Source organism: Xenopus tropicalis, chromosome 1 (assembly GCF_000004195.4).
Source record: "Xenopus tropicalis strain Nigerian chromosome 1, UCB_Xtro_10.0, whole genome shotgun sequence".
Lineage (NCBI taxonomy): Eukaryota > Metazoa > Chordata > Amphibia > Anura > Pipidae > Xenopus > Xenopus tropicalis.
The window spans coordinates 40,636,405-40,663,997 of NC_030677.2; the positions used below are offsets into that span (position 1 = coordinate 40,636,405).

The window sequence follows — 27,593 nt, forward strand, 5'->3', positions numbered from 1 at the left end:
CGGTAAAAATTTTATCGCGTCTTCATTTTCGCGACTTTTCGCACGATTCACTAAGTATACTTGCGCTATGTTACGCGCGGTATTCCATGTGATATTTTTGTTGCGATAAATAGCGTGTGCGGTATTTTTGCATGCACGCTAAGGGCCCAGCACGCTAAGGGCCCAGCGGCGGGTTGTCATATCCTGAGCGTAGGAGAACGGTGACAATATAGCGCCTCTCCCCTGGTAGCAGATCAGAAACCCCAGGCATGATCCTCTCTGTAGTGTGACTGCAGGCTCAATGACACAAAATGGCCCCAAGTCGCACATCACGAGATTACAAAATCGCTACAAAATGTCCGCCAGTCGCGATATTACAAAGTCGCGACAAAGAAATCGCCAAAATATACATAGTAATGTATTTTGTGCGACTAAATATTTACCGCTATAGTACTGTATATTATCACAACTAAATATTTACCGCTATAGTACTGTATATTATCACGACTAAATATTTACCGCTATAGTACTGTATATTATCAGCTACCGCGGGCGACTAATCTCCTCATGTGCCATTGTCCTTAGTTGTTCCTGCACCTTCCCACACAATTGTGTTGGGGAGTTCTTTCTTTGCAGCACCTGCCTGCATCTTACCATATTAGAAACAAGGAATGACACAAACAGAAAGATGGAGCATTTTCACTGGCCTAATGAATCGGTTGGAAAATGGAGAAATAGACAATAGAAATACTGCAAAAAATAGAAAGTAAAGACCAACAGCAGTGTTAGACTGTCACTTTGGTTTGGATACTACAGGCAATGGTCCATTAGGTGAAGTTTTTTAGTAGCCAAATGTGTGGCACCAAAACGCTCAAACGCTTCCACTACATTTTATGTGAATCATCTGAAAGTGTTTGATCAAGCCCGTCAGGTGGTTGTTGCTTGAAAATGAAACAGCTTGAACAAGTTCTTTTGTGCAATTCACATAGTAGGCAATGGGTGGGAAGGAGGAGATTTCAGGGTTTTTTCTTTACTCTGCATGCAGCAGGTAAAAGCTGTCATAATAACCCTGCCGTCATTCCCTAAATGCCAATGTAGGCAGATAGTCATCTGGCACTTAGGTAGAAAAGGAACTTTATTTGGCATCCCAAAAATCTGGTTGCAAGGGTCCAAATTACCTTAGCAACCAGGAACAAGATTGAATGAGAGACTGATATATGAATAGGAGAGAACCTGAATAGACTCCCATTTGAAAGCTGAAAAGACTCAGAAGAAGAAGGCAAATAATTTAAAAACTATAAATAATGAAGCTCAATTGAAAAATTGCTTAGAGTAGGCCATTCTATAACATATTAAAAGTTAACTGAAAGGTAAACCACCCATTTAAAAAAAAAACAATACCACAGTAACCTAAAATATATATTGTAACTATACGGCACTTGCAGACACACATAAAAAAATGGAATTGAAAAAAGAGATGCCAGCAGTCCTTTAATAATAAACATTTTTTTCTCTGTTCTTTTATTATTAAATAAATAATATCTAAAAGAGCCTTTAATGAATACATTCTGTACTCTGAAACAGTGGTATACATAGATGAATACTGTTCTTATCATGAAGCGCAGCTCTTAGCTTTAATGCAAGGGAAATACTGCATGATTTAAAAAGTGGTTATGAGCTGGGAATTGTCTGGCTCCTTTTTCGAAGGCAACGTCATAGATATAGGCTTGTGGGAAGCGTTAAGTGTTTAGCCCTCACTCACTACTTGTAATAATAGTCCTAATGGAAGGGTGTCTCAATCAATACATCAAGACGGCTGTTAACAGATTATTATAATGGAGCATGCACAAGTTTTCTTTTGTTTCATGTTGGGGTTTAGAAAAAAAAAGCTGTAGAAATTACAATAATGCAAATCTTGCCTATTTTTAAATATGTAAATCTGCATGCAGCATGAAACATCCAGAGGGTAAGGAAACTTGGAAGCTCTGAAGTGCGGATACATTGACTACCGGAAGCTGGTTTCTGAAGTCACTGTTAAGAAAAAGGAGAAACTCTACACATGCTACTATCGTTTTTATTCAAGCACTGAAAGAAGCAAGTCCAACAGAGGAAATATTCCATATATTGCACCATATTCCATTTCAGTGGATGATTCTGTTCTACAAAAAGGCAGCCAAGGACTGGACATGTCATCTCTTGTAAAGGAAGACATGGAGAAAAAACTCTTCAAGCCAAAGGGACATACGTTGTATGAGTTTATAGAGACAAAATCTCAGCTTAAAGAGAGGTTTTATTTGTGTACATCAGGTAATATGCAATCTATTCTTTCCATTTTCATGAATGGGATATGATAACGGTTAGGATATAGGAATATTGGAATGAAAAAGAAAGGCTGTTACACCGTGGGGGGCACATGCATGTTCTCAGCTACTGGGTATTTGTAATGTGTTTTTCTTTGTACTCTGTTTATTTAGATGTATGGGGTAAATTGTGTTCTAGCAGATAAGCATTGATAACAACCACCTAATAGTCCTTACAATGCAGCTTTTTAGTAAGCAAGGTAGGTGTTGACTTTATATAAAAAAAACTACATGATATATTGGGAGGGGGCTGAATGAATTACATACCTACACCTTTAAAGGAAATCTGTAAAATACACTGTAATGTCCTTAGTTTTCCTAAGGTTCTGCCATCTTCTCTAACTGATACGGGGCTGCACCTATAGATCAGAATAATTTTAGCTCTAGTAGGCAATTTTGTTTCATTGTTTTTTTCACGTTCTGCTTGAAAACCTGCCAAATGGAAATGTACAATAAGGGTGCAAGTGCCAAGATAATCAACCAAGCTTTGCAATTAAAGGGACAGCACAGCATAAAAATTCATATGAAGGGAATTCTTTTCTTCATTTTTAACCAGCTAAATTTCACTGTTTTCATCTCTATTAATACAGTAGAGCAATCCTTTTCTCTTAATTACTGTAGGCAGCAAATACAGAACTGTACTTAAAAGAATATTAACACCAAAAAATGAAGGCGTTTTAAAATAATTAAAATATAATGTACTGTTGCCCTGCACTGTTAGAAGTTTTGTGTTTGCTTTACAAACACTACTATAGTTTATTTAAATAAGCTTCTGTGTAGCCACAGGGGCAACTATTCAGGTTGGGAAAAAGGAGAAAAGGCACAGGTTACATAGCAGACAACAGATAAGCTTTGTAGAATACAATGATGTTTCACAGAGCTGTTATCTGCTATGTGGCCTGTGCCATTTAGCCCTATTTCAATTTAAATAGCTACCCCATGGCTACAGAGCAGCATGTGTATATAAACTATAGTAGCGTATAATAGTGGCAAACAGACATCTTTTAACAGTGCAGGGCAACACTATACAGGTATAGGACCCATTATCCAGAATGCTCGGGACCAAGGGTATTCCGGATAAGGGGTCTTTCCGTAATTTGGATCTCAATACCTTAAGTCTACTAAAAAATCAATAAAACATTAATTAAACCAAATAGGGTTGTTTTGCATCCAATAAGGATTAATTATATCTTAGTTGGGATCAATTACAAGGTTCTGTTTTATTTCTACATAGAAAAAGGAAATCAGTTTTAAAATTCTGAATTATTTGATTAAAATGGAGTCTATGGGAGACGGGCATTCCGTAATTCGGAGCTTTCTGGATAACGGGTTTCCGGATAAGGGGTCCGATACCTGTAATATACTTTAATTACTCTGATACATTTTCATTTTATGTTGTTACTGTACCTTCAATAACCCTGAGAGCCATTTATAAATATCATAGATTATCTATCAAGTGGGGCCTAGCCCAGTCCTTCGCCTCGTCCACACCGGGAACTTTCTGTGGGCACTCTTGAAAATCTTTACATTGCTGTTTTGAAAGCAAATTGAATCTTTATATTCAGTATTTTTTCCTGTGATGTATATGTGACAAAATGCCAAAAATGATCAAAATGATAAATGATAAAAAGAGGCAAAATATTTTTTTTATGTTTTCAAAGTGTTAGTGTTTGCAACAATAACTCATGCAACTTATATTAATTTTCAAAACATATTCTTTTAAATACAGTAGCACTCATATCCCATCCCCAGGCGAAGTGCTGGTTGTACCTGCTTTGATGCATAGGGTGCAAGGGAGCACCTGTCTTGACTAGTTTTTAGATATAAAAGTTTTGTATCTGACAAAAATGCACTGCTAACAGAGCCACTTTTGGTATTACAATATTCCTTCAAGTGAGGACCATGGATACAATTCTCTACCAATGAATCTGCATGGGCATCCATATGATCCACTTGGTTGGCTTTCAGGATCAATAAGTGGGCAAATCATGCAAACAATGTTGTTGATCTTGGCAAGTTAATTCTCAAGCACAGCCGAAATACACCAGAGCTAATCTGGTGTCACGTGACCACATTTTGACTGCAAATTTGCCCATCTCATGCTTTACTATTATCTGTAATCAGGACCAGACTGGCAATCTGCGAATTCTTGCAAATGCCAGAGGGGCTGCTATAAGATATCATAGACCAGGGATCCCCATCCTTTTTTTTACCTGTGAGCCACATTTAAATTTAAAAAGAGTTAGGGAGCAACACAAGCAGTCACTATTGACTGGGCTGGTGGGGGGCTGTTTATGATTCTGTGTACTTGAATTGCCAGGACCTATTTTGATTCTCAGCCCACTCCTGTCTTTAATTGTATAGTACTAACAAATTTACACAGTGTTTTACAGAGCTTATTCTTTACTGAGATCCATTTCTAGTACAGGTATAGGACCCATTATCCAGAATGCTCGGGACCAAGGTTATTCCGGATAAGGGGTCTTTCCGTAATTCAGATCTACATACCTTATGTCTACTAAAAAAGCAATAAAACATTAATTAAACCCAATAGAATTGTTTTGCATCCAATAAGGATTAATTGTATCTTAGTTGGGATCAAGTACAGGTGCTGTTTTATTATTACAGAGAAAAAGGAAATCAATTTTTAAAATTTGAATTATTTGATTAAAATGGGAGATGGGCTTTCTCTATGGGAGATGGGCTTTCCGGAATTCAGAGCTTTCTGGATAACGGATTTCCAGATAACGGATCCCATACCTGTATTACATTTACACACACTAGGGCCAATGTCCTAAAGAGCCAATGTCCTAAAGAGCCAATGAACCTGCCTGGATGTTTTTAGAGTATTGGAGCAAACCAGAGTACCAAAAGGAAAGCCAACAGTGTCCAGTCAGAATGTCTCTATCATATATATATATATACTGATTTATCCATTTCAGTTTTTGAGGCTACAAGTATCAAAGCGCAAACTGCTGGGGCTATGTATAAAAATATGAAAATTATTATTGCAACTAAGTAATCTCATATGCAAAAAGTTAAATGACTTTAAACACACACCCTGCCCTAGGCCATACTTATTCCTTGACTGATAACATGTCTGTGTGCCACTTATGAAAGTTATCAAGAATACACAGTAATCTTCTACTGCTCATTTTTTGCAATAATAAACATTAAGCATTGCGTTATGTACAAAATAATAAGGCTTATTTCAAGTGTTAAATAGTAAAGTAAGTTTCCTATAGTTCATGTTGATGATTGCTCACTGATGTTTCTTCTTTTGTAAGTAATTTTTACTGTAAGTTCCTAAACCTGACTGTTTTGCCAACCTGACTGTCCCATCTCAACCTGTCAGTTATAGCTTCTAATGCTAATGGAACTGCTGCACAAATATGGCAGCCCCCTCATAGGGGAACACGGGGAATCAGATAAGTAATGTAAAAGTATTGGGGAAATTCTAAAATTATAAATAGCATGCAAAACAGTGTTATGATAGATGTAAAATAGGGTTTAATTTCTGGGGTCAGTATCTCTTTAAGATTAGAAAGTCAGTGAGCAAGGGGTAAAAAAAACTTAGAGCTTGTAGTTTCCTGTGTGAGGCTGAAGTGGCAGCCTGCCCTCTGGGGGATTGATTTGCCTTCCTCTGGACCAGCTTGTAAGGGTTTTTTTGGAAAGGTTGTGCTTGATGGACTAATGCCCCTTTTTAAGCTTACTCTGAAACTATTTAATGAGGTAAATATGATGTATATTTAATTACATATCTGAGCTAATAGGTTCTCTTTGTCTGGACTTTTTCCAGTGTTTATTTTTGACCTCAGCTTTTTGCAGAATTTTCACCTCTAAGGAGACAGGGATGTTTGTCTGTATTACTGTCTATATTATTTGTACTGTTCTAGGCAGTTCTCTATTATGGATTTTTGTTTTTATTTAACACTAGAAGAGTAACACATCAGAAAGAAACAAAACAGAAGGCAGATTTTCTTTCTTTGATGAGTATTTTGGGGTTGAGAAGTGCCAGTACTTATGCTATCAGGCATTTCCCATTCAGTTAAGAAAGTGGCCCTGCAGCAAATGATGCACCATGGCCCATAGGTCTCAAGCCACATGCCTACTATATGACCTTAGACATCCAATTATATCTTACAGGGCCCTGTTAGGTATTTTATTTGAAAGTATAATATTCTGATACGTTTAAAATGAACAAGATTCAAGTACAGTACCAACAAACTGGCTTTATAAATGAGACATATAGCATAAGTTAACCCCCCCCCCAATCTTGTAGGCAATAATGAATAAAAATATGGTGCTTCTTTCACTCTGGGCTAAAAATGATCATTAGCTTTAAAAATGGCCCCTTTATTGGAGCTCCTCATAGATGTGATACTGTCCCTGTCCATGTTTTTAAATAAGGGTTGGGCATGTTCTAATGGTCCCAGACAGAAGCACAATAGCCCTGCAGTCCCTCAAGTAAAGACAGGCTTCAATTTCCTATCACGTCCACCTACAACACAGTGCCGGTTCCCCTGCACAGCCTGAGAAAGGACATATATTTTTACTAGTTTTCCCTATTAAAGATAAAACAAGAGAAGCGGCCTCTTAATACCTGTATAAGGAGTGTGTGAGAAGTTGGCATTTTGTCTCTAGTGCACATAGCGCAATAGTAAAGCAGCCCACTCAATGTGCTCAGATGCTAAAAAATTTAAGCTGGGGGGCATCAATAAGGCTGTCTCAGGGTGGCACGGGGCCAGAACCTCTACTGTTATTGCCTTAAGCAATACTGGTGTCCCTGCGTAAAAATGGATGCAGAGATGCCATAGTGCACTTTGTTTAATAGAAGTTGTATTTCTAGCTGAAAATACAGCTCTTAGCCCTGAGCACTGGAAGAGAGTTTGCTACAGTAGTTCTGAAAAAAAAAAACAAAGTACCACGCTAGCCTCAATATGTTGGCTTTTGGGATGGCACTTTTGCATCAGTTTTAATAAGTGTGTCATTATCGATATAACAGAGACATCTTTAGACTTTCTGTGTGCTAGATTCCTCATCCTAATCATGTTGTTCCGTATCCGATGCACTGGGTTGCACAAAGCAGAACACTATTTCAATATATGAAGTATATGATTTCTGTATAGGTATACTGCATCTGACTTACGGACATTTATTACAAACAATGTATTGCTTTGGAGACAAAGCAATAATGTCTTATCTGTAGAATTACACTACTAATTAACTAGGCAATGGTTTTCACCTTTCAGCTTAGTGTTTTACACTCTTTACTTAAAGACACTACATTAAAACATGCTTTTCCATCTCATACACCCATCTGACTGCAATAAAAAGGAAAGAAGCTGTTAATTATACATGAAAAGCATCTGTACATCATCCTGTCATTTTGTTTCATTCAGTGTGTCAATCTAGACAGACCCAGGAGAAAGATCTAGGGCTGTGTACATTGTAAACAATTGAATAAGGAATCCATCATTTTAAAACACAGCATGTAACAACGATACTATCTCTTTCAGTGGCGAAACGGAAGGAGGTTCATATATCTCTGGTAAAGCACTATAGAGTATGTCTAGATGAGAAGTATGAAATAGCAGAGATATGGCTTCTTAAAGACTTGGAATATATTGATGGGAAAGATGCTGATACAGTAAGTAGAATGTTTTTTCTTTATATTTTGTGACTATTAATGGGAAAAGAAAAAGCAAAGGAACATTTAATTAATACTATAATAATATAATATGATGAAGAGACAATGATACAATACTGTATTAAACATTTTATCAATGTCAGCATTTTAATATATTTTTCAATAATTATGTTTTATCATGTGATACATGCCTGCATACTACTATTTTTGGGTCATTAGGCACTTTTCAAAGGGCTATAAAGTATTGACAGTTGTACAACAGTATTGTGTTGTAAATGTGTCTTGGACTTCTTATTCTTTACTTTCTTGGTCAGCAACATATTCAGTGAGCAATCACACATGCATTACTTTAATGCACAAATATATACTTAAGGGCTCATTAACCAATGCAGTGCAATTTGCAAATTTAGATGCTAATCACCATGCTTTTTTCCCAAAATTCCAACATAACAGAAGTCAACACCTAAATTGTGTCTGCCTCAACTTTTACACTATTTCTACCAATATGAATATGAATCTATATCAGCATCTGTTTTGGGACAATTTCCTTACTACATTTGTGTCACTTCCAGCATGCAGTGCCAGTAACGGATTCCCTTGGTTCAAGTCACTTGGGGCTATCATATAACCCTAAGCTGCATGCATTTCACAAGCTCAAAATTCACTTTTAAATGGACCTGCTTGTCCAGGGCAGGTGCACTTTAATCACTGAACCTGCTTGTCTGAGGAAGGTGCCCCTTAAACACTGAGATGGCATGTAACAAAGGTTGTTAAAATTAAAGACTGGTGTGTCCTGGTCTATTTCTATTTTGACCCTCAGCTATCCAATTGCATGTCCAGGTGTGATTTCCCTAAATAATCAGTTTTAATGATTACCTTCTTATGAGATTTATTGGTCAAATTTGAAAACCTTGCCAACCAATGACCTATGTTGTCTTGTGTATGGGTTATGGGCTGACCCACAAATGCTCACAAATGCTCGGACTACATTTCCCTACGCCAGATGATCTAATTATTTCAAAAACCCCTCCTATAGAGCTGTTTAAATAACAAGACCAGGAATGGCTCAAATACCTCAAATACTCTGGCATCACAAAAAGAACAATGAGACCCTAAGTAGGCCATATACATAAAGATTTTGTTATTAGATACTAGGCTTCGTACAATTCAGACAAATGATCGGAATAGATATCCTTATAACACTGGATATCAGTTGAGTTGACGGCATGATTGAACAATTCATTGGTTTTGCTTAAACTAACAATATCTGTTTGTGTATAGCTTATCTATGTTCCTGGAGTTGTGATTGACTTTTATGTTTGATTCTAGTGTTAGTGTCTAAATAATGCTAATTGCTAATTTCTCTCTTCTATTCACTCTTCAGGACAACTCACACTTTGATATGAAGTTTGAGGAAATCTGCAATATGGAGGCATACAGCTGCGCTTCAAAATATGCCTTTGCGCGAAGTGTAATCAAACTAAATACACTCTACACCAAAAGAGACATAAAGGTTATTAATTTTGACTCGTCCTACATAGAGGATGGTGTGATCTGGTCTTCCAACAATGGCGACTGCTTAGTGCTTATGAGAATATGCTTTTATGCTTCAAACCTTTTATGTCTCTCCTTATGTCCTCTTCCATAATTAATATAACTGACTAACTGATAAATTGGTCCACTCTACATTTTTTTTAAGTTATGTCCAGCCATATTGAGCAGGATAGCTATATAGCATGCATTATGGAGATGCTAGAGTATGTGAGTAAATTGGTGCTCATATTGTTACTGTACCCTGTTGGGACTTTAAATGATTTATGAATTAGGGCAGTTATTATAGTGGTACAGGGGCACAGCTGTATGGCAGAGTGGACCTCGTTTTCTTTAAGAAAATGGAATGAAATGAAAAACAGATGCCTTCTTGTGAAGAGAACCAAAATTATATATTTGTGTGTATATATACATATACATTCAGTGAGGCAAGTGAGTTTGACTTGCGTTTCAGTATACACTTATAATGGTGTTTTTCATTTTTTATGTTAAGGGTCAAAAAAAAACAAAACAGAGAGGTGTTTTCAGCTGTGTCAGAGGTCAAATGCAATTTTGATATACGGACACATCAGAAACACAGCACACTGATGTGTGTAGACAGTAAATGTTTGTAACTGTTCAATAATCATCATTGGTGGATTCTAATGGATGGATGGGGCTCCAAACTTCAGAGAAGCCATAAGTGGACAAACAGGTCTTTGGGACCATTGCAACATTTTCAAGCTTCACTGGATTGTGTTCATACAACATCCTTTCTCTACCCTAATATTTTTCAGAATTCTGTTTGATGTTAATCTCCTGTAGCCAAGTATTACAATTTTTCTTTGTTTATAATTACTTGCTAACATGTGTGATAAATTTCACCAGGGTAGTTAGCTTTAGCAACCAATCTTCTCACTTGTAGTAAACCAACCAAAACAATAAGAGCTATGGTTAACTGCACCAGTGGTGGGTCAAGCTGGCTAGGCGCCCTAGGCCAATCTTTTCCCCCCTCCGAGCACATCAATAGCAGGGATGATGGGAAAGTAATGCTCAGGGAAAGGCAACGCGCAGGAGGTGGTGGGACAGGGACCCAGACTAGGCAACAGAAGGGGTGCCCAGCACCACTCCACCACTGTGCCCTATGCATTTACCTCTTCTGACTACCTCTAGTTCTGGCCCGGAAATGCACTGCAATAAGTATGTTTACCTCTAGTGGGAATAAATAATGTAATATAAGCATATTATATTGCTCTGTGTGTGAATTAAAACCACACATGACAATCCCGGAAAAACCCCATTACAGAGAGATATTGCACAATGATGATTGCATTGATTATACACCACTTCAGACCTGATGGTATCCATTTAAGTCAATAGAACAAATTCAGGCAGTAACAAACTGTGGTGTAAAAAGCAGTTGCATTTAAATAAGTTAAGTTTTTTGCATAAAATCAGTACAGATGGAATTTGGCATATATCAAATATTGTATTTATACACCTTTATAAATATACCCTTAAATATGTAATTTGGTCTTTTAAAATTACATATTAAATTAGTTTGAACATACTCTGATCTGAAAAAAAAACATCTATTCACATTTCTAAATAAATCTATGCTGTATGGCTGAATGTGAACACTTTTAGTTCTAGATCCTAAAAAGTAAGCCACCAATCAGCAAAGACTTGATATTCACATTCCCTGCTTTAACTGGCACACAGCACCATCATGTGTTCATATTATATATACAGTATTGTCTGTTTTTAACTGTTTATCTAACTGTAAATAAAGTTCCACTTTTGGAAAACTACTGTGAACTGTTTCCTAATAAATAATGCTGCAGTGTAATCAGTGAACAGCCTCTTTGAAATCTTTAAAGGGGTGGTTCAACTTTAAGTTAAGTAAAGTTTTAATAAGTTATAGAATGGTTAATTCTAAGCAGCTTTTCAGTTGGTCTTTATTATTTATTTTATAAGTTTTTGAATTATATGCCTTCTTCTTCTTACTCTTTGCAGCTTTCAAATGGGGGTTACTGACCCTGGCAGCCAAAGAAATGTTGCTCTGTGAGGCTACAGTTTTATTGTTATTGTTACTTTATAAAACTTGTTTTTCAAATGAGGTCCTTTCCTATTCATATACCAGTCTCTCATTCAAACCACTCCCTGGTTGCTAAGGTAATTTGGCTCCTAGCAACCAGATAACAGCTGAAATTCCAAAAGTGAAATAACTAAAAAAACTACAAATAATAAAAAATGAAATTGAAAAATGTCTCAGAATATTACTCTCTACATCATGCTAAGTTAACACAAAGGTGAACAAGCCCTTTAAACACTTGCCACTCTGGTTGTTCAGAGATTAATAATATGGCTGCAAGTTAATCACTTGGGATTCCTTCTCCTCCTGTAACCTACTCGGCCCTCTCCATCAGGAATTTACTTTGGCTTTTGGCTCCTGGGCATGCTCAGTTCTTCTCAGTCCCCTCCAGTCTAGCAGCCAATGAAGAGACAGCATTGTTGTTTCCCATAGAAACTCTGCTTTTGTTGTCTGCTCCTATTTTTTTTCTCCTAACCTCCTCTTCTGAGCTCAGTTTAACCATTACAGTGCTCAATCCAGCAGTACCAAAGTAAGATCTACCTGTGTAAGCCTGCATTCTTGATTATATGAACTTTACAGTGAATAAGGGTAATTGAAAACATGTGATGTTGATGTCACTGATAATGTGTCAGAAGTAAAATGGCCACTGGGTGAAAGCTGCTATGTGTTTTAGGAAAATGTGATGGTGCTGGCGAATGGAGGGAATACATGTTGTACAAGTAATTCCATTTGGGTGGGGGAGATGTGCCCAACTGATATACATGGTAGGAATATTTAGTGTTTACATGTCCTTTAACTTTTAAAATAAAAAATTACTTTTAAAAGTAAAAAGTTGGTTACAAAATAAAACTTCTTTGCTGTGTCATCCACAATTTCCCATACTTAACCAATAGCACATACTGCTAAAAAGTATATTTTTAGAAAAGCAGGGTATTACATGTGAGCTGTTTTATGTATTATATATTTTAGGTTTGGGGTATAGTTATCCTTTCATTTTTTTTTTTTTATCATAGTGCACTTTTATGACCACCTTTCCAGTCAATTGATTGAATTACTGTTTTTACAAACAAACAAAGACATACATCCAGGCCAAGTAGTATTAATGGCCAAGGCAATACAACTTTACCAAGCATTCCTTCACTACTTCCTCCTCCTCGTTGCCTCCGTCGCTGCTGAAATTGCTTCCCCCACTGATCTCAAAAGATGCCCAAGCAGAGCAACTTTATGGCTGTGGAAAGCTGACAAAATTGCTGGCAAAAAAAGCAAGCTGTGTTGCAGTGGCCCTTGTCAGTGGGGGCCCAGGATTTATTGACAGCTAAAAGCCACTGCTGGAGACTTGCCAAACATGGAGGGTTTATCACAGATACTCTGGTGTGAAGCTCAGGGAGGTTCCCCTTTCAGTGTGCTGTCAGCCTACCTATCTGCCTCCAAGAAAAAGTTTATGGGCAAAGGGATGTATTTTTACATATATGACCCCCAGCTTTAGACCTTCAGAAAACAGTTTGTGTTTAGATTATACATAATCATTGTCTCCTTCTTCCAGAACTGAGTTTCTACAGACTGTTCAGAATCTATCTAGACATGATTTCAAAACCAATTAATGGTGGATCAAGCCAATATTCGCCCATAGTATCTCTCACAACATGGGTCCTACACCCCTCTACCCACCCATCACAGATCAAAGAGCTGCAAGGGAATCAGTGTTACATTTGTGTGACCTTGTCAGAAAATTTAGGAAGACAAGTCAGTTTATCAGCTTCTGCAGTAGAGAAAGGAGGGGCAATTTTCAACTACACCTATATGCATCTCCCACTCATACCTACACACACAGATTACTGACTCACATCTCTAAGAGCCAATCTTTGCCACATCTGAGGCAATACTAGTTCTATATCAGTCCCTGTAACTACCACAGAACAATAACTTAGCTCCCCTGTCTGAGGTACTACAGGTTCTTGAAACATGGAAGAGTAAACAGGGATTCTGTACAGGTGGATGCACAAACAGATATTAAATAAATCAATATATTGATATATATTTAAACAATTTCATTTGGCGGTGCCAGGGCTAAGTAACTAGTAGAACTAAATTTGCTAAAAGTAGAAGAACCTCCACACAAATCTGTGTAGAGTACAAATTTTAACTATGAAGTTCTATATATATTTGGGGCTCCTTTATCCAGTTGTTCTCAAGGGTAGCATTGCTGCATGCCACTCTTCACCACAGATGAGGCTTTGTAGAATTAACAAGAGGAGAAGAAAGGAGGAAGACTGAACAGTAACTCAACACATTTACAATCACAAAAAAAACTTGGGCACGCATGGTGTTTAAACAGCAACAGTAGATTTATTAAAGAAATTTAACTTATATGATACTAATAAAACTTATATGGTACTATATGGTACACCACCAGTGTCTGCACCCAGAATACCAGGATTCTCAGTGTGCATCAAGAGATTCACTTATCCCTGACTTTATTAGGGCTTGGGTTACTGATTTGGTTAGCGATCAAAGGACACCTGTAACTGAAAAATTGCTATTCACACCGGAGGTGTGGGCTACAGAGCCTTCATTCCAGTAGAGGGAAAAAAATGTTTTCTCAAAAAAAAAGCACCTCATGAAGGTTAAACCACCTGCACTGGAAAGGACCTCCTGGGGAGGGAGGCCATGTTGGGGCACACACATGTATGCGTCAGCTCTCTGCCAGCAAATGCGTGACATAGGGGCAGTCAACACATGATCTTACATCACATACATGGGCATGAGTGACCTGTAATACTCACTCATTACGTCCATGTCCCACAATATGGCTGCTCATGAGCTGTGTGAAACACTGAGCTCTAGCAAGTTGGGGCACTTATAATTATTATGCTCATGGGTGGCTTATCGACCGATATCAGCAGCCTCCTGCGATATCGGACGACTCGCCGACTTGCCATACATGCACTGAATATCGTACGAAACGAGGTTTCGTACGATATTATCGGTGCGTGTATGGCCAGCTTTAGTGCTTGCACGGGGCATTTAATTTTCCATTCCACATGGCCTTCCAATACAAAGATTTCCATCCCCTGGCCACCATCTATATCATCATCAACCCATTATTATTTTAGGTAAGATTTAGGGTGAATTCCAGACGCTCATACTCAGGTTTCAGTAACGTGAGGCTGATTTGTGGGATGCCTTGTGTTCTGTTGGATCTGAAAGTTTTTTTACCTTCATTTTCATTAATATTATTTTGTGTCTTCTGATGTTACGAGTTGAGGAGAAGGGAGGATGAACACAGATGAAAATCTGTGAGGAGAGAGTGTATTTCCTGTGGCCTTACCAAAGAAAAAACTGTGCTCTAAGTGTTTAGAACAGACTGAAAGAAATACATCTAGCAAATTTTCAGACCTGACGGTGTGTATGAAGGAATTATTTGACAAGTCCATGAGACTGATACAAGTCTTTGAGCAACTTCTGCATTATCTGCTGCTCCAGCTAGCTCAGAAGCAAGAGATAAGTGGTCTGATTCAGAGGGAGAGATGTCATCATCTTCAAAATCAGAGAAAGAAAGGTTTTGACACTGATATGGTGAAGCCAATTGTAAAAGCTATCAGAAAAACACTGGAACTGAAAGATCATATCCTGACTACTGCTAAACAGGACAAAATGTTTAAATCTATTTCCAAGAAGAACCACTTATTTTCATCTTAATAAAATTATAGCTCTTTTATAACTGAATGCCAGCCACTGGGAACACATGTAACGGCATGTAACAGACAACAATTAACGCCGGAAATTAAATGGCCAAGGACTATCACCCGCCATATGCTATGACAATTTTTACAACAGGTATAAAGAAACAATGGTTTATGAAAAACATATGAGTTCAGAAAACAGGGTGGGAGGGAGATGCAGCTCCTCTCCTTGTTAGTGTGGGAGCGGGAGCGCAGCGTGGTGGAGCATGGCGGAAGAGGCGGGGGCAGGAAACAGGAGGGGACCCTTTTCTAATACGCTGCTCTGCGCGGGAAGGGGGGATCAGGTGAGTTAACCCCTTACATGCCTGGGGGTCATTAGCATATTGCTAGCTCCCCAGTCCCTCAGTGCCTTCTCTATTCTTTTCAGCACTCTCCAAGTGGGGTGTGGCTATCACAAGGGTGGCAAGGTTTACCATCCTCCTTGTTGATGAGGGGTTTACCCTAAATGATTCCATGGAATACTGTATTACAATATAGATTGTAAGCTCTAGGGGGCAGGGACCTCCATCCTCTTGTGTCTTTGACTCTTAACTTATTGCAACTGTATTTATCTTGTATTTATGTGTATTTATTGTTATACTTTGTATTTATCTATTATTATCTTAAAGGAGAAGGAAAGGCAAAGTCACTTGGGGGTGCCAAAATGTAAGGCACCCCCAAGTGACTTGAATCGCATACCTTTTACCCCGGGCTGGTGCCCCTGTTCAGAGAGAACAGCACCTGTAGCGATTCCTCCTTCCGTCTTCGCTCGCGCGCAGTAGAGTGAATAGTGGAACTTTAACAGAGAAGTCGGCTTTTCACTCAACTGCGCATGCGCCTATTGTGTTAGTCTTAGAGAAACGAAGCCGGAAGGAGGAAGCGCATCACTACAGCTACCCCGGGCTGGTGCTGTTTTCTCCTAACAGCGGCACCAGCCCGGGGTACGAGGTAAGCGATTTAAGTCACTTGGGGGTGCCTAACATTTTAGCACCCCCAAGTGACTTAGCCTTTCCTTCTCCTTTAATAATCGTATTCTACTGTGCAGCACTGTGTACATAAGTAGCGCTTTATAAATAAAGATATACATACATACTGTCAGGATGTCATACTTATAAAAGCTTACATGGTAGGGGCCCTGCTGGTAAATCTGCTATTGCCAGTACTTTGGTGGCCAGAGCAAACAAGGTATGGGTTCTAGAACATAGGAAACAATCAAGCAAAGGGCAGGCAGAGCCAAACAGTTCAACACATCAAGATACAGAATAAATACATGGCTGAAACCTGTTGATACTGTAAAGTTAGTTGCATTTATAAGTATAATTTATGAGTATCTCATTGACAGCCAGGAGTTTGTGGTTTAAAGGGAAACTGATTTGGATCAGATAAAAAGCTTCCAGAGAAACGAAAATATACACGACTTGTAAGTACATTGGGAGCTGTGGGGGTGAAAGTGAAGGCCGTGGCGAGACACAACACAAAAGATTTTTTTTTTATTCTGTAACAAAAGTAGGACGAGCATAAACAAAACAGATTTAGATGGGTGCTATCGCGAGTTACCAGCAGCTTCTGACTGTACAAACCTTAGTTAGGCCAGCTCGCCACTCCCACAAAGCAGCTCCGTGACGCGCCTCTGCGCTTTACGTGCAGTCGTGACGCTAATCTCGCGTGATGAGACTTGTGGCGGGATTTCCTGTGTGACAGGAGGCTGGGATCCTGCAGCTGTAAGTAGCGAAATGGCAGTGCGGGCTGCCTTAGCGGGACTGTTGGGCAGTATGAAAGCTGTGTAGGAGAAAGAACATGCAGGCGCTCTAGCAACCCCCGATAGCGGCCCTGCAAGGACCCACACATTTAATCCCAGAGGTGCTGCTGCTGCTGCCGCCTGTAGAAGCCCTGCTCTGTGTCACCCTGTCTGTATCAAAATAGCTCCTGTGGGGCCAAACCCAGCAGGGCCCTACCAAAATAGCTCCTGTGGGGCCAAACCCAGCAGGGCCCTACCAAAATAGCTCCTGTGGGGCCAAACCCAGCAGGGCCCTAAGGAGGCTGCTAGAAATTGCACACCAGTCTTCCCGATCTCCATATATAGAGTGAGCTCTGTTTCTGGGTAGTATTGGTTAGCTGTATAGGAGAAAGTATTGGTTGTATTGGTTAGCTGTATAGGAGAAAGGATTGGTTGTATTGGTTAGCTGTATAGGAGAAAGGATTGGTAGTATTGGTTAGCTGTATAGGAGAAAGGATTGGTTGTATTGGTTAGCTGTATAGGAGAAAGGATTGTTTGTATTGGTTAGCTGTATAGGAGAAAGGATTGGTAGTATTGGTTAGCTGTATAGGAGAAAGGATTGGTTGTATTGGTTAGCTGTATAGGAGAATGGATTGGTAGTATTGGTTAGCTGTATAGGAGAAAGGATTGGTTGTATTGGTTAGCTGTATAGGAGAAAGGATTGGTAGTATTGGTTAGCTGTATAGGAGAAAGGATTGGTAGTATTGGTTAGCTGTATAGGAGAAAGGATTGGAAGTATTGGTTAGCTGTATAGGAGAAAGGATTGGTTGTATTGGTTAGCTGTATAGGAGAAAGGATTGGTTGTATTGGTTAGCTGTATAGGAGAAAGGATTGGTAGTATTGGTTAGCTGTATAGGAGAAAGGATTGGTTGTATTGGTTAGCTGTATAGGAGAAAGGATTGGTTGTATTGGTTAGCTGTATAGGAGAAAGGATTGGTAGTATTGGTTAGCTGTATAGGAGAAAGGATTGGTAGTATTGGTTAGCTGTATAGGAGAAAGGATTGGAAGTATTGGTTAGCTGTATAGGAGAAAGGATTGGTTGTATTGGTTAGCTGTATAGGAGAAAGGATTGGTTGTATTGGTTAGCTGTATAGGAGAAAGGATTGGTTGTATTGGTTAGCTGTATAGGAGAAAGGATTGGTTGTATTGGTTATCTGTATAGGAGAAAGGATTGGTTGTATTGGTTCGCTGTATAGGAGAAAGGATTGGTAGTATTGGTTAGCTGTATAGGAGAAAGGATTGGTTGTATTGGTTAGCTGTATAGGAGAAAGGATTGGTTGTATTGGTTAGCTGTATAGGAGAAAGGATTGGTTGTATTGGTTAGCTGTATAGGAGAAAGGATTGGTAGTATTGGTTAGCTGTATAGGAGAAAGGATTGGTAGTATTGGTTAGCTGTATAGGAGAAAGGATTGGTTGTATTGGTTAGCTGTATAGGAGAAAGGATTGGTTGTATTGGTTAGCTGTATAGGAGAAAGGATTGGTTGTATTGGTTAGCTGTATAGGAGAAAGGATTGGTTGTATTGGTTAGCTGTATAGGAGAAAGGATTGGTAGTATTGGTTAGCTGTATAGGAGAAAGGATTGGAAGTATTGGTTAGCTGTATAGGAGAAAGGATTGGTAGTATTGGTTAGCTGTATAGGAGAAAGGATTGGAAGTATTGGTTAGCTGTATAGGAGAAAGGATTGGAAGTATTGGTTAGCTAATCTAATGTGTAGCGCTGGCTCCTTCTGAAAGCTCAGACTCGGGCACAATGCACTGAGATGGTTGTTGGTTCAAGAATAAAATTTTAAATGGTTGAGTGAATCCCTATATAAAATATAGTTCTCATAATAGCACCTACTGATTCGTTGGCCATTTTGCCACCTTTATCCATCTAGTAATCCACCAGCGCCTGGTACCTGTATGCTGTCTCAAACTCTTCTTCTTCTTATATCTTATTTATTTTTACTGTTTTTGAACCGCTTGTGATATTTAATTTTTTTTTAACTTTTTGTGTAATCTAAATATATTTTAACTCCCCATTTAATATGCTTATCATTATGCAACATATGTCACATCCTGATTTTTATCCATGAGATATTTATCTTTTGTTAAACGTAAAGAGATGCCAGACATATTGAAATGTTGTTATTATGAGCTAAATCTTGGTCTTACATATCTTTATTTGCTGTTTTACAGATTTATATCTATGATATGAAATAAGAATTGGATAAAAATGACAGCCATCAAGCACGCTCTGCAAAGGGATATTTTTACTCCTAATGATGAACGGCTGCTGAGTATTGTAAATGTGTGCAAGGCAGGAAAGAAAAAGAAAAACTGCTTCCTGTGTGCTACAGGTATGAGAAACATTGCTATTGCACTATATAGAACATACTGTATCCAGAATATACTATGTTTGTGATAGTATTTTACTTTTACCATGTGCTGATTTCTGGATAAAAGTGAGCACAGCATTATTATGCACATAGGCTTCTTTTTTATTAAAGAGCATATAAACATTGCAGCTTACTGCTGGGTTGAGAGAGGTAATGCTACAACACAATTCCTAATATACTGAGCAACATAGTGATCAGCTTGTAGGCTAATGGTGCATATGGGGTGTTTTAACGTCCACTCTCGCTGCTTCTAGTTCTAATTACTCTCTTTAGCATTCCAAGGCAGTGGTTCATATATCACCACCAGGGTTTGCCACTGACAGTTAGTTTTCCATACATCTTGATAGGAAGGGAGGCTTTTTCAGGAATTATGCACATTGCTGTGTTACACCTGAGCACATTGGGTGTGAAAATGCCTCATGTGCCATAATACTGGTTTAGAGTAACACTTGGACTTATGTACCAACATCGGGCAAATTTGCCATAATACTGGTTTAGAGTAACTCTTGGACTTATGTACCAACATCAGGCAAATATGCACCAAAACTATAAAAAACGTTAATGTTTGCATTCTGAATTTATTAAACCAATGTACAAAAGAGGCTGGCCAGCCTACTGCTATTAAATAAAAATGTGCAGTATCCAACTACATTATAATTCACCCATATATACAATAAATAAGCCTTGAAACCAGTTAATAAAAAATGCTGGTTCATTAAAGGTAATGCAACCCTGGCTATTAAGCAGAGCTAAATGTATTTATACTAATGGACTTGAAAGGCACTTCCTTCCTTTGATGTACTCATTAAAGAGGCTGAGGGAGCACAAGGTTTGCTCTAGCCTCATTGCCTCAATTTTTTAATCATCAAAAAAGTATTATGCATTGTGTAACTTAAGTACCAGATTTTTTAATAAAAGAGGCATAACTTTTTTTGGACTGCATTGTGCATCCTGTGTGCCTTTACTCCCTGAACTTGGTGTCAAAAGACCACCAGTTTTCTTAATTGTAACGTGGAAAATATTTTTCAGAGACTCAAGATCAATGTTGGTGCTTTAGGGTCACATCAGTGAATTCTGGTGGTGGTTATGACAGTAATTCTATCTTTAATCTGCCATGGCATATTTACTATACAGCAAACCACTCAGCTGCGGTGGGGCCTGGGTACAGGGAGCCCAGACCATGAGGTGTGCTGATCATAATCATCCTTCTGAGCCCCTTCTTGCTGTCTACCCACCACAAATGATACATTGGTCCTCCTGAAAGGTTTTTTCTAATTCATTCACTGCCTGCTAATTAACCTATTTATTACTAACATTATACATATTTTATTATACCTTTTTAAACCTACCTTTATTCCCTATACAGTAACGACAGAACGTCCTGTGCATGTAAAAGTGGTGAAAGTGAAGAAATCTGATAAAGGAGATTTCTATAAAACGCAAACAGTCTGGCTGCTTCGAGACCTTGCTGTTGTTGATGCTAAAGATGCCGTTAAGGTGAGCTTAATGATAATCTGCATTAAATGACATTGATCAGTACATTAAGATCTGGGTGAATCTACAATTCACTCTTATGTTATATCTATGGCAGGGCTGTCCCACTCGGAAGCCTGTGGGCTGGATGTTGTTCCCCAAGGTGGGACACTATCAAAGGGCTCAGTTGATGCCTTTGTATAGAATCATTGTTCTAATATAATCCAGTTCCCTAACATAGTTAAAGAAAATCTATTCCCCAAGAATGAATAGTTAAAGAAAAAGGAAAGGCATTTTGGCATTCTACTGCCAAGAGATTAGCCACATTATTGCACGCTAGAACGCCATATTTATTCTGCAGAAATCTTAACCATACCTGAGTAAACAGCCCTAGAAGCTCTGTCTGTTTGTTTAAGATACTAGCTGCCATTTTAGCTTTGTCTTAGTAGCTTCCTTGCTGCAGCTCTACTTGCTGGTAGCTCAGATGACACGGGTGAGTGATGGGTGGGCGTGTGAATTCTTATGGGAGGGGGGAAAAGAAGATGGAAGAGAGGAGAGAGCTGCGCAGACTGGGCCCAAGGAATGAAGGATTTTTGTAAGAGGAAGTCTGATACCGAAGAACATGTTTACACAAAAGAAGACAAGACATTCTGTGTTTCTTTTGACAGAAGACTCAGTGCAGGGTTTCTGTGAGTGCTTATGGCTGTTTTTACATAGACCTTTCTGATAAAGCTTACTTAGTTTTTACCTTTCCTTCTCCTTTAACTAACAGTTTATATCATATTAAGTGACCTAATAAAGAATCGTAGCAAACTTTTCCCTTAAATCATCATTTTGTTATATTCTGTGTGCTACCTCAGAGATCACCTGACAGGAAATAATGCAGCTCTGACTGTAACAGGAAGAAATTTGGGAGTACAAAGCTGAACTTTGTCCACTCATTGGCTAATGTGACTTGTAATTATCATTATTTGGCAGTTTTTTTTATTTAGGATTATCCAATGGCACATGGGTAATGAAATTGGTTAATTAAAATGAAGCAGGGTTTTACATATGACCTGCTTTATTTTAATTCTATTTTAATAGAGTCCTGCACTGTTTGGGGGTAAAGTTTTCCTTTAATTGAGCTATTGACCCACTATATAGAAAAGTTAACATGGGTGAAGTTCTTTTCACGTTATAGAATGACCTAATTCGAGCAACTTTAGATAGCTAATGAAATTCCAAACTGCAGAAAGCCGCAGAACAAAAAGAGAGCTCAGGAACCTCAAAAATATAACATTGAATGCCAGTTGCAAATTGTCTCAATGTCATTAAGGCTCATTTACATCTGCAACTGCATCTCTGGCTGCAGGAAAAAAAGTTGCAGTAGTTGCATGAATCAGCGCCATTTAGTAATGATATTTGCAACCAAAGCTGCTCCTTGCACTTCCAGATAATTGGGCTCACTGTCACTGCATCTGTCCTCCTGTTGTGAATTGTATGCAAGTGCTCCTATTGACAGAAGGAAGATACTGCCACCTCAAAAGTGTTCCTACAGCAGTTTACGTAAGCAGACGCAGCATACTTGAACTTAAAGAATCAGATGTCATTTTAAACACCGAAGATTTTCTCGGCAACTGCGTCTGATTTGCGATTTGTGTTTTAATTTATTGGAATAATTACACACCACACTTGCACTCAAAAATGAGCCCTACTATTTACATTATACTAACTACCGCTTAAAAGTATTTTGATGTTGTGGATTTCATTATCACAGTAAAGAAACATTATTATGCTCAAATGTAAATTGATTTGTTGATTCACACTTTGGTTTGCAGTGATTCTCGCTGATCAATTTTTATTGTTCTTGTAAAATCATTTTGCCCTTTTTGCTAATGTGCTTTACTTTCTTCCATGATGACTTCTTAAGTATGGGCATAAAACTCCAGACAGCACATTGTCATCCATTATAATTCATTCAAGTTAAACTCCAGTACTCCACGTTTATATTTACTGACCTAATAAATAGCAACAGGTCAGTTCTGCAGAGCACTGCATGTTGTGCGGGTTTTTTATTTTACAACATTTTTTTTACCTATTCTGCAGGAAAACCCTGATTTTGATTTGCATTTTGACAAAGTGTACAAATGGGTAGCAAGCAGCATTGCTGAGAAGAATGCATTCATTTCTTGCCTCTGGAAGCTGAATCAAAGATATCTGCGGAAGAAAATTGACTTTGCCAATGTAAGCTCCCAGCTATTGGAAGGTAAGCCTTAAAGTATGGCTGGGATACAGCTTATGGTTGCTCTTTTTAATAAAAGTTTTTTTTTTTTAATTCAACGGTTTTGCAGAGTTAAAAAAAACACTCATCATTTTCATGCAAAGCAGAAGGAATTTTGGGTTATTATCGCTCCTAAATTTTTATTTTCATGAAATACCCTATAGGCAAAGCTCCCCTACTGGGTTTTAAACCCTCTGTTCATTTGTATGCAAAGCAGAAAGAATTCTGGGTAAGAAATCTGGTATTTGTATACATTTTACCTTTCTTATGGCATGCTCTACTATAGGTTTTAGATCTTCCACTCACAGAGACTCTTTATAATGATATTTGTAGTTTACAGACTGTGCCCATGGCTTGTAAAATGAGTAATTATGTGAACATGAAAGATGCAAGTAAAACAAATCTTAGCTTTTCAAATATGTGTGGGAGTTGTTCCAGAGTTTAAGTACTTTGTCTCTGATTTTGGGCCTGACAACTTAATTCATGCAAAGAACAGGGCTTGCAGAGTCTGAGACAGTTCTGCAAGTGCTGCTGGGCCCTTTTGGACAATAATGATGAATTATGATCTGGTACAAGTTTATACAGGCAGGCCCCCGTTCCCGTGACCAATAAGACTCAGAGGCCATTGCGCAAAGATGAGTCAAAAAGCAGAGCAGCAGAGATCACTTTGCAGTTTATGATAATGTTGTTTGAATGTTGCATTTGGTCTTTCTAGTCAGTTACTTTGTATGATTTTGGTGTAGAGAAAGATATTAATTCCTTTTAGATGTCAAGTAAATTAATTAATCATTACATTGCCTTTTACCTATACTAAGCAACCAAATGCAGTGGAATGAGTTAAGATGGATGTGCTCAGAACCTTACCCAGACTGATGCCATTGCTGATATTCTGGGCAATTTAGCAGTGATAAAGAAATGGGTGTATGTGGAAACCATAACATTTAGAGCTAAAGTACAATGCAAGCATCATCAAACAGGAACATTCTCAATCATCATTAACAGGGGTGAATGAAAACAGGAGGCGTTTTCAGATAGGACTAAGTATTATTCTGCATTTACCCAATTTTAATGATTGCATGTTAATACCTAGAGTGCTTTGTCCTGTGTGTGAGAGCTATAGCCAATCAATATAACTGTTTCCAAATGTCTTTTGAGAACATTGCCTGTCTTGCTTTAATACTCTCTTGCTTACTGTCCTCTGCTCTTTTTTCCATACTTATTACTCTCCAGAACTGCCTAAAGTTGCTGAAGGTGGGTGTCATGATTTATTTATACATGTTCCTATACTAATACAGATCAACTGGAGTCAGATTTTTTTTTAGAAACAGGATGAAGTGGGATTTATTCATATACAGTATTACTATATAATAATGCCCTCTGATTTGCTATGGAATCTTTGGATTTTAAAATCCTCTTAGCATGCTGTATACCTTTACAAATGAGAGTTCATGGAGAAAATATTCCTTTAGTTTATACTGGAAGTATAGTTTTACCTTATGTCTAAAGAGATATTATATCCACTTTTAAATATTGGCTCAATTAACAGGGCTTGGGCTGAACATACTTTTAGCTTATTGTTCTAGTTATGATATATCTGGTTTTTAACAATTATTTTTAAATTAAACGGATAAAATTTAAATTAAATTAAAGCCACATTCTGCTTCCTGATAAAAAGACAGACCAATCAGCAGTCCATTGAGAAGCTTCTGTATAAATGAATCCCTTCCTTTCCCCAGCTACAGCCTGTTATGTTTTTAGATAAAGAGCAGATCGTTATACAGATGCTTCTTATTGGGCATACATATTTACTAATTAAATCTAAAGGCATCAAGTATCAAAAGGCATCAAGCTCTATTCATTGAGCCAGTGTTGATTAAGGTAATAGGCACTGCAATGTTGCTTTTTTTTTTTTGCTGCCTAGAATAAGAATGCTGAAGTAGAGTCTTTAGAGAATGCCTTAGCTGAGGCAAGCAATATGGCAGTATGTCACAGCTTATTTACAAGGCTGCTGCACTAACCTGACTTCCACTGTTGTCAGTGTTATTAAACGTGATAATGCCACTGTGCACTTTTTAAATAGGAACATGCTTAGGTTCATCCCTTATGATGCTATTATAATCTTATGCTCAGGTTGATGTAAAGTAGTTGGAAGTACCCGGTATGAATTTACAGTGCCCCCAAATAAGGGGGGAAGGAAGAGAAGGATTTGTTCTTTACATTTTAATTTATATGGTATCTGGCATTTGTTTTCCAGTAATTTGCAATAATAATGAGGGGCGCATTACTAATGTAAGCCAGTGTTCTTTTGTGGCTACTTTGTAAATAGCATGCACTTTGCAGAATGTACAAACCAAATTAGTTAAGCAGCGCACATCCTTATTAGGGATTTATAGTATATTCAACTTGTTTCTGTACTTCAGAAATTCTGGTTTATAAAATGATAGGAATTACTATTAACAGGAGTGAGAGAAATCAAATCTTGATGTTTTCCTTAGACTGAAGATTATTAGGTCAGCGTTTCTTTTCTTTTCCTTTGCCTGCCTTTCTGACAGCTTTCTGTTTTCTTTGATCCATTTTCTCTGAAAAGTATTTAATACGTTTTAGAATCCACCTTTGAAATTAGACACATTAAATGCCAAGTCACATTTACAGGGGATCATTGTATTCATTCAAGTCATTGTATTCTAAGAACAAATGGTCTTTTTTGGTTATTTTTCCATTTTAATCTGTTGTTTTGTTGCACAACTTTCCACGTGGCATTTAAGCTATCTGGTTGCTTGGTTCCAACTTAACCTAGCAACCAGGCATTGGTTTTAATGACACAAGATGATGAATAGGGGAATGGCATTTTAAAGCTTAAGTTAGAAAAAGTCTGAATAGTACAGGTATAGGACCCATTATCCAGAATGCTCGGGTCCAAGGGTATTCCGGATAAGGGATCTTTCCGTAATTTGGATCTCCATACCTTAAGTCTACTAAAGAATCAATAAAACATGAATTAAACCCTATGGGATTGTTTTGCATCCAATAAGGATTATTTATATCTTAGTTGGGATCAATTACAAGGTACTGTTTTATTACTACAGAGAAAAAGGAAATCAGTTTTAAAATTCTGAATTATTTGATTAAAATGGAGTCTTTGGGAGACGGGCATTGCTTAATTCTGGGTAACGGGTTTTCGGATAAGGGATCCCATACCTGTACTGCGGATTATAAAAAAAAATACCTTTGGAGAAGGGCAATTAGTTTTGTGTCCATAAGAATATAAATAGTAATCCATGTTTTTTCACTGTCACTTCTTAAAGAATCTGTCCCTAGTGGGGAAAACCAGAGTGTGACTGGGGGAGATGAAGAAGCAGCAGCTGAGTACCAGGAGCTAAATGCCAGAGAGAAGCAAGACATTGAGATTATGATGGAGGGCTGTGAATATGCCATCTCCAATGCAGAGGCTTTTGCAGAGAAATTATCCAGAGAGCTTCAGGTTTTGGATGGGGTAAGACCAAGTGATGACTATGATGCTAACCCTCTGGGATGTATAACCCACATGACTTATCCACTGTTAAACAACAAAGTAGATAATGTATAAACTCACTCTAAATATGGCCGATAGCAAAAAAAACTTGGCAAACCGTTTGTGTACCAAATGTAGAAGTAGAAAAAGCTAGCACCGTCCACACTAACCATACACGTTCAAAAAATAATAACTGTCTATACTCTCACATTGAGATTAGATGGAATAGAGTAGAAGTACTGGGGTAACGTGCAACTGAAGTAAAATTATGTAAAGAAAAAGAGAAAAACAGGGAGACACGCTAGCAGGTGGTCCCTGTATAGACTTCAGAGCTTTGCACCGTTAATCCCAGGAAAAGGTAATGATTATTAACAGGTAATTCACTTGATCAAAATAGGATAGGAAATTAAAACTTAACCTTTATTAATCAAACTTAAAAGGTGAAGTATATCTTAAAGAAATCCCCATTAAAAATCGCCTGGGGTGATGTTCAATAACAATAAGAACTATGAGGTAGTGTAAGGCTGCTCAGAGTAAACCTGTCTGATTAAATTCGCTAAATTGTTGCAGTTTGAAAGATAACTTTTGTATCGAAATTCTCTGCTTAAACAGCCCTGTGAAGGCAGTCAGGGAGAGATTGTGATAAACCTGCAACAATTGTTACGAAAATGTTGCCATATAAGGAGAACTCAGATCGGGTTTCCTTATAATCTAAAGTCACTGCTTAGCAGAGTAGGGGATTCGAACCCCGTTATAACTGAAATGAGGTGCAGATCTCTTTTAGCTTAGGGCTGAAATTCAGCCGTTTCTGTGTCCACCACCCCACAATAGAATAAATTTGGGTAAATCTATATTG

General features: G+C 38.1%; 3 protein-coding genes across 8 annotated transcripts in view; 2 read left to right on the top strand and 1 right to left on the bottom strand.

The window, feature by feature from the left end:
* The window catches only part of LOC100487667, a 153,143-nt gene extending 136,153 nt beyond the window's left edge, over window positions 1–16,990 (bottom strand). The window contains exon 1 of the mRNA XM_012955676.2: window positions 16,917–16,990. The gene's annotated coding sequence lies outside the window, so the exon portion shown is untranslated. The remainder of the gene's footprint in view (window positions 1–16,916) is intronic.
* exoc1l (exocyst complex component 1 like) lies at window positions 1,757–11,327 on the top strand. The gene is made up of 3 exons (XM_018095518.2): window positions 1,757–2,286; window positions 7,859–7,989; window positions 9,374–11,327. The coding sequence occupies exons 1-3, from the start codon at window positions 2,166–2,168 to the stop codon at window positions 9,635–9,637; spliced, it is 516 nt and encodes a 171-aa protein (XP_017951007.1). The 5' UTR covers window positions 1,757–2,165; the 3' UTR covers window positions 9,638–11,327.
* The window catches only part of exoc1 (exocyst complex component 1), a 32,596-nt gene continuing 21,967 nt past the window's right edge, over window positions 16,965–27,593 (top strand). For 2 of the 6 annotated variants that reach the window (XM_012956379.3, XM_031895750.1), the window contains exons 1-6: window positions 16,965–17,057; window positions 19,291–19,451; window positions 20,857–20,987; window positions 23,052–23,211; window positions 24,457–24,477; window positions 26,532–26,719. In XM_012956379.3, coding sequence (XP_012811833.2) covers window positions 19,328–19,451; window positions 20,857–20,987; window positions 23,052–23,211; window positions 24,457–24,477; window positions 26,532–26,719 — 624 coding nt within the window. In that variant the 5' untranslated portion in view covers window positions 16,965–17,057; window positions 19,291–19,327. 6 annotated transcript variants of the gene reach the window in all.

Coding starts and splice junctions, on each gene's coding strand:
- exoc1l (XM_018095518.2), top strand. CDS start 2,166: ATGTCATCTCTTGTAAAGGAAGACATGGAGAAAAAACTCTTCAAGCCA. Junction 2,287..7,858: donor GTTTTATTTGTGTACATCAG/GTAATATGCAAT, acceptor TATCTCTTTCAG/TGGCGAAACGGAAGGAGGTT. Junction 7,990..9,373: donor ATGGGAAAGATGCTGATACA/GTAAGTAGAATG, acceptor TTCACTCTTCAG/GACAACTCACACTTTGATAT.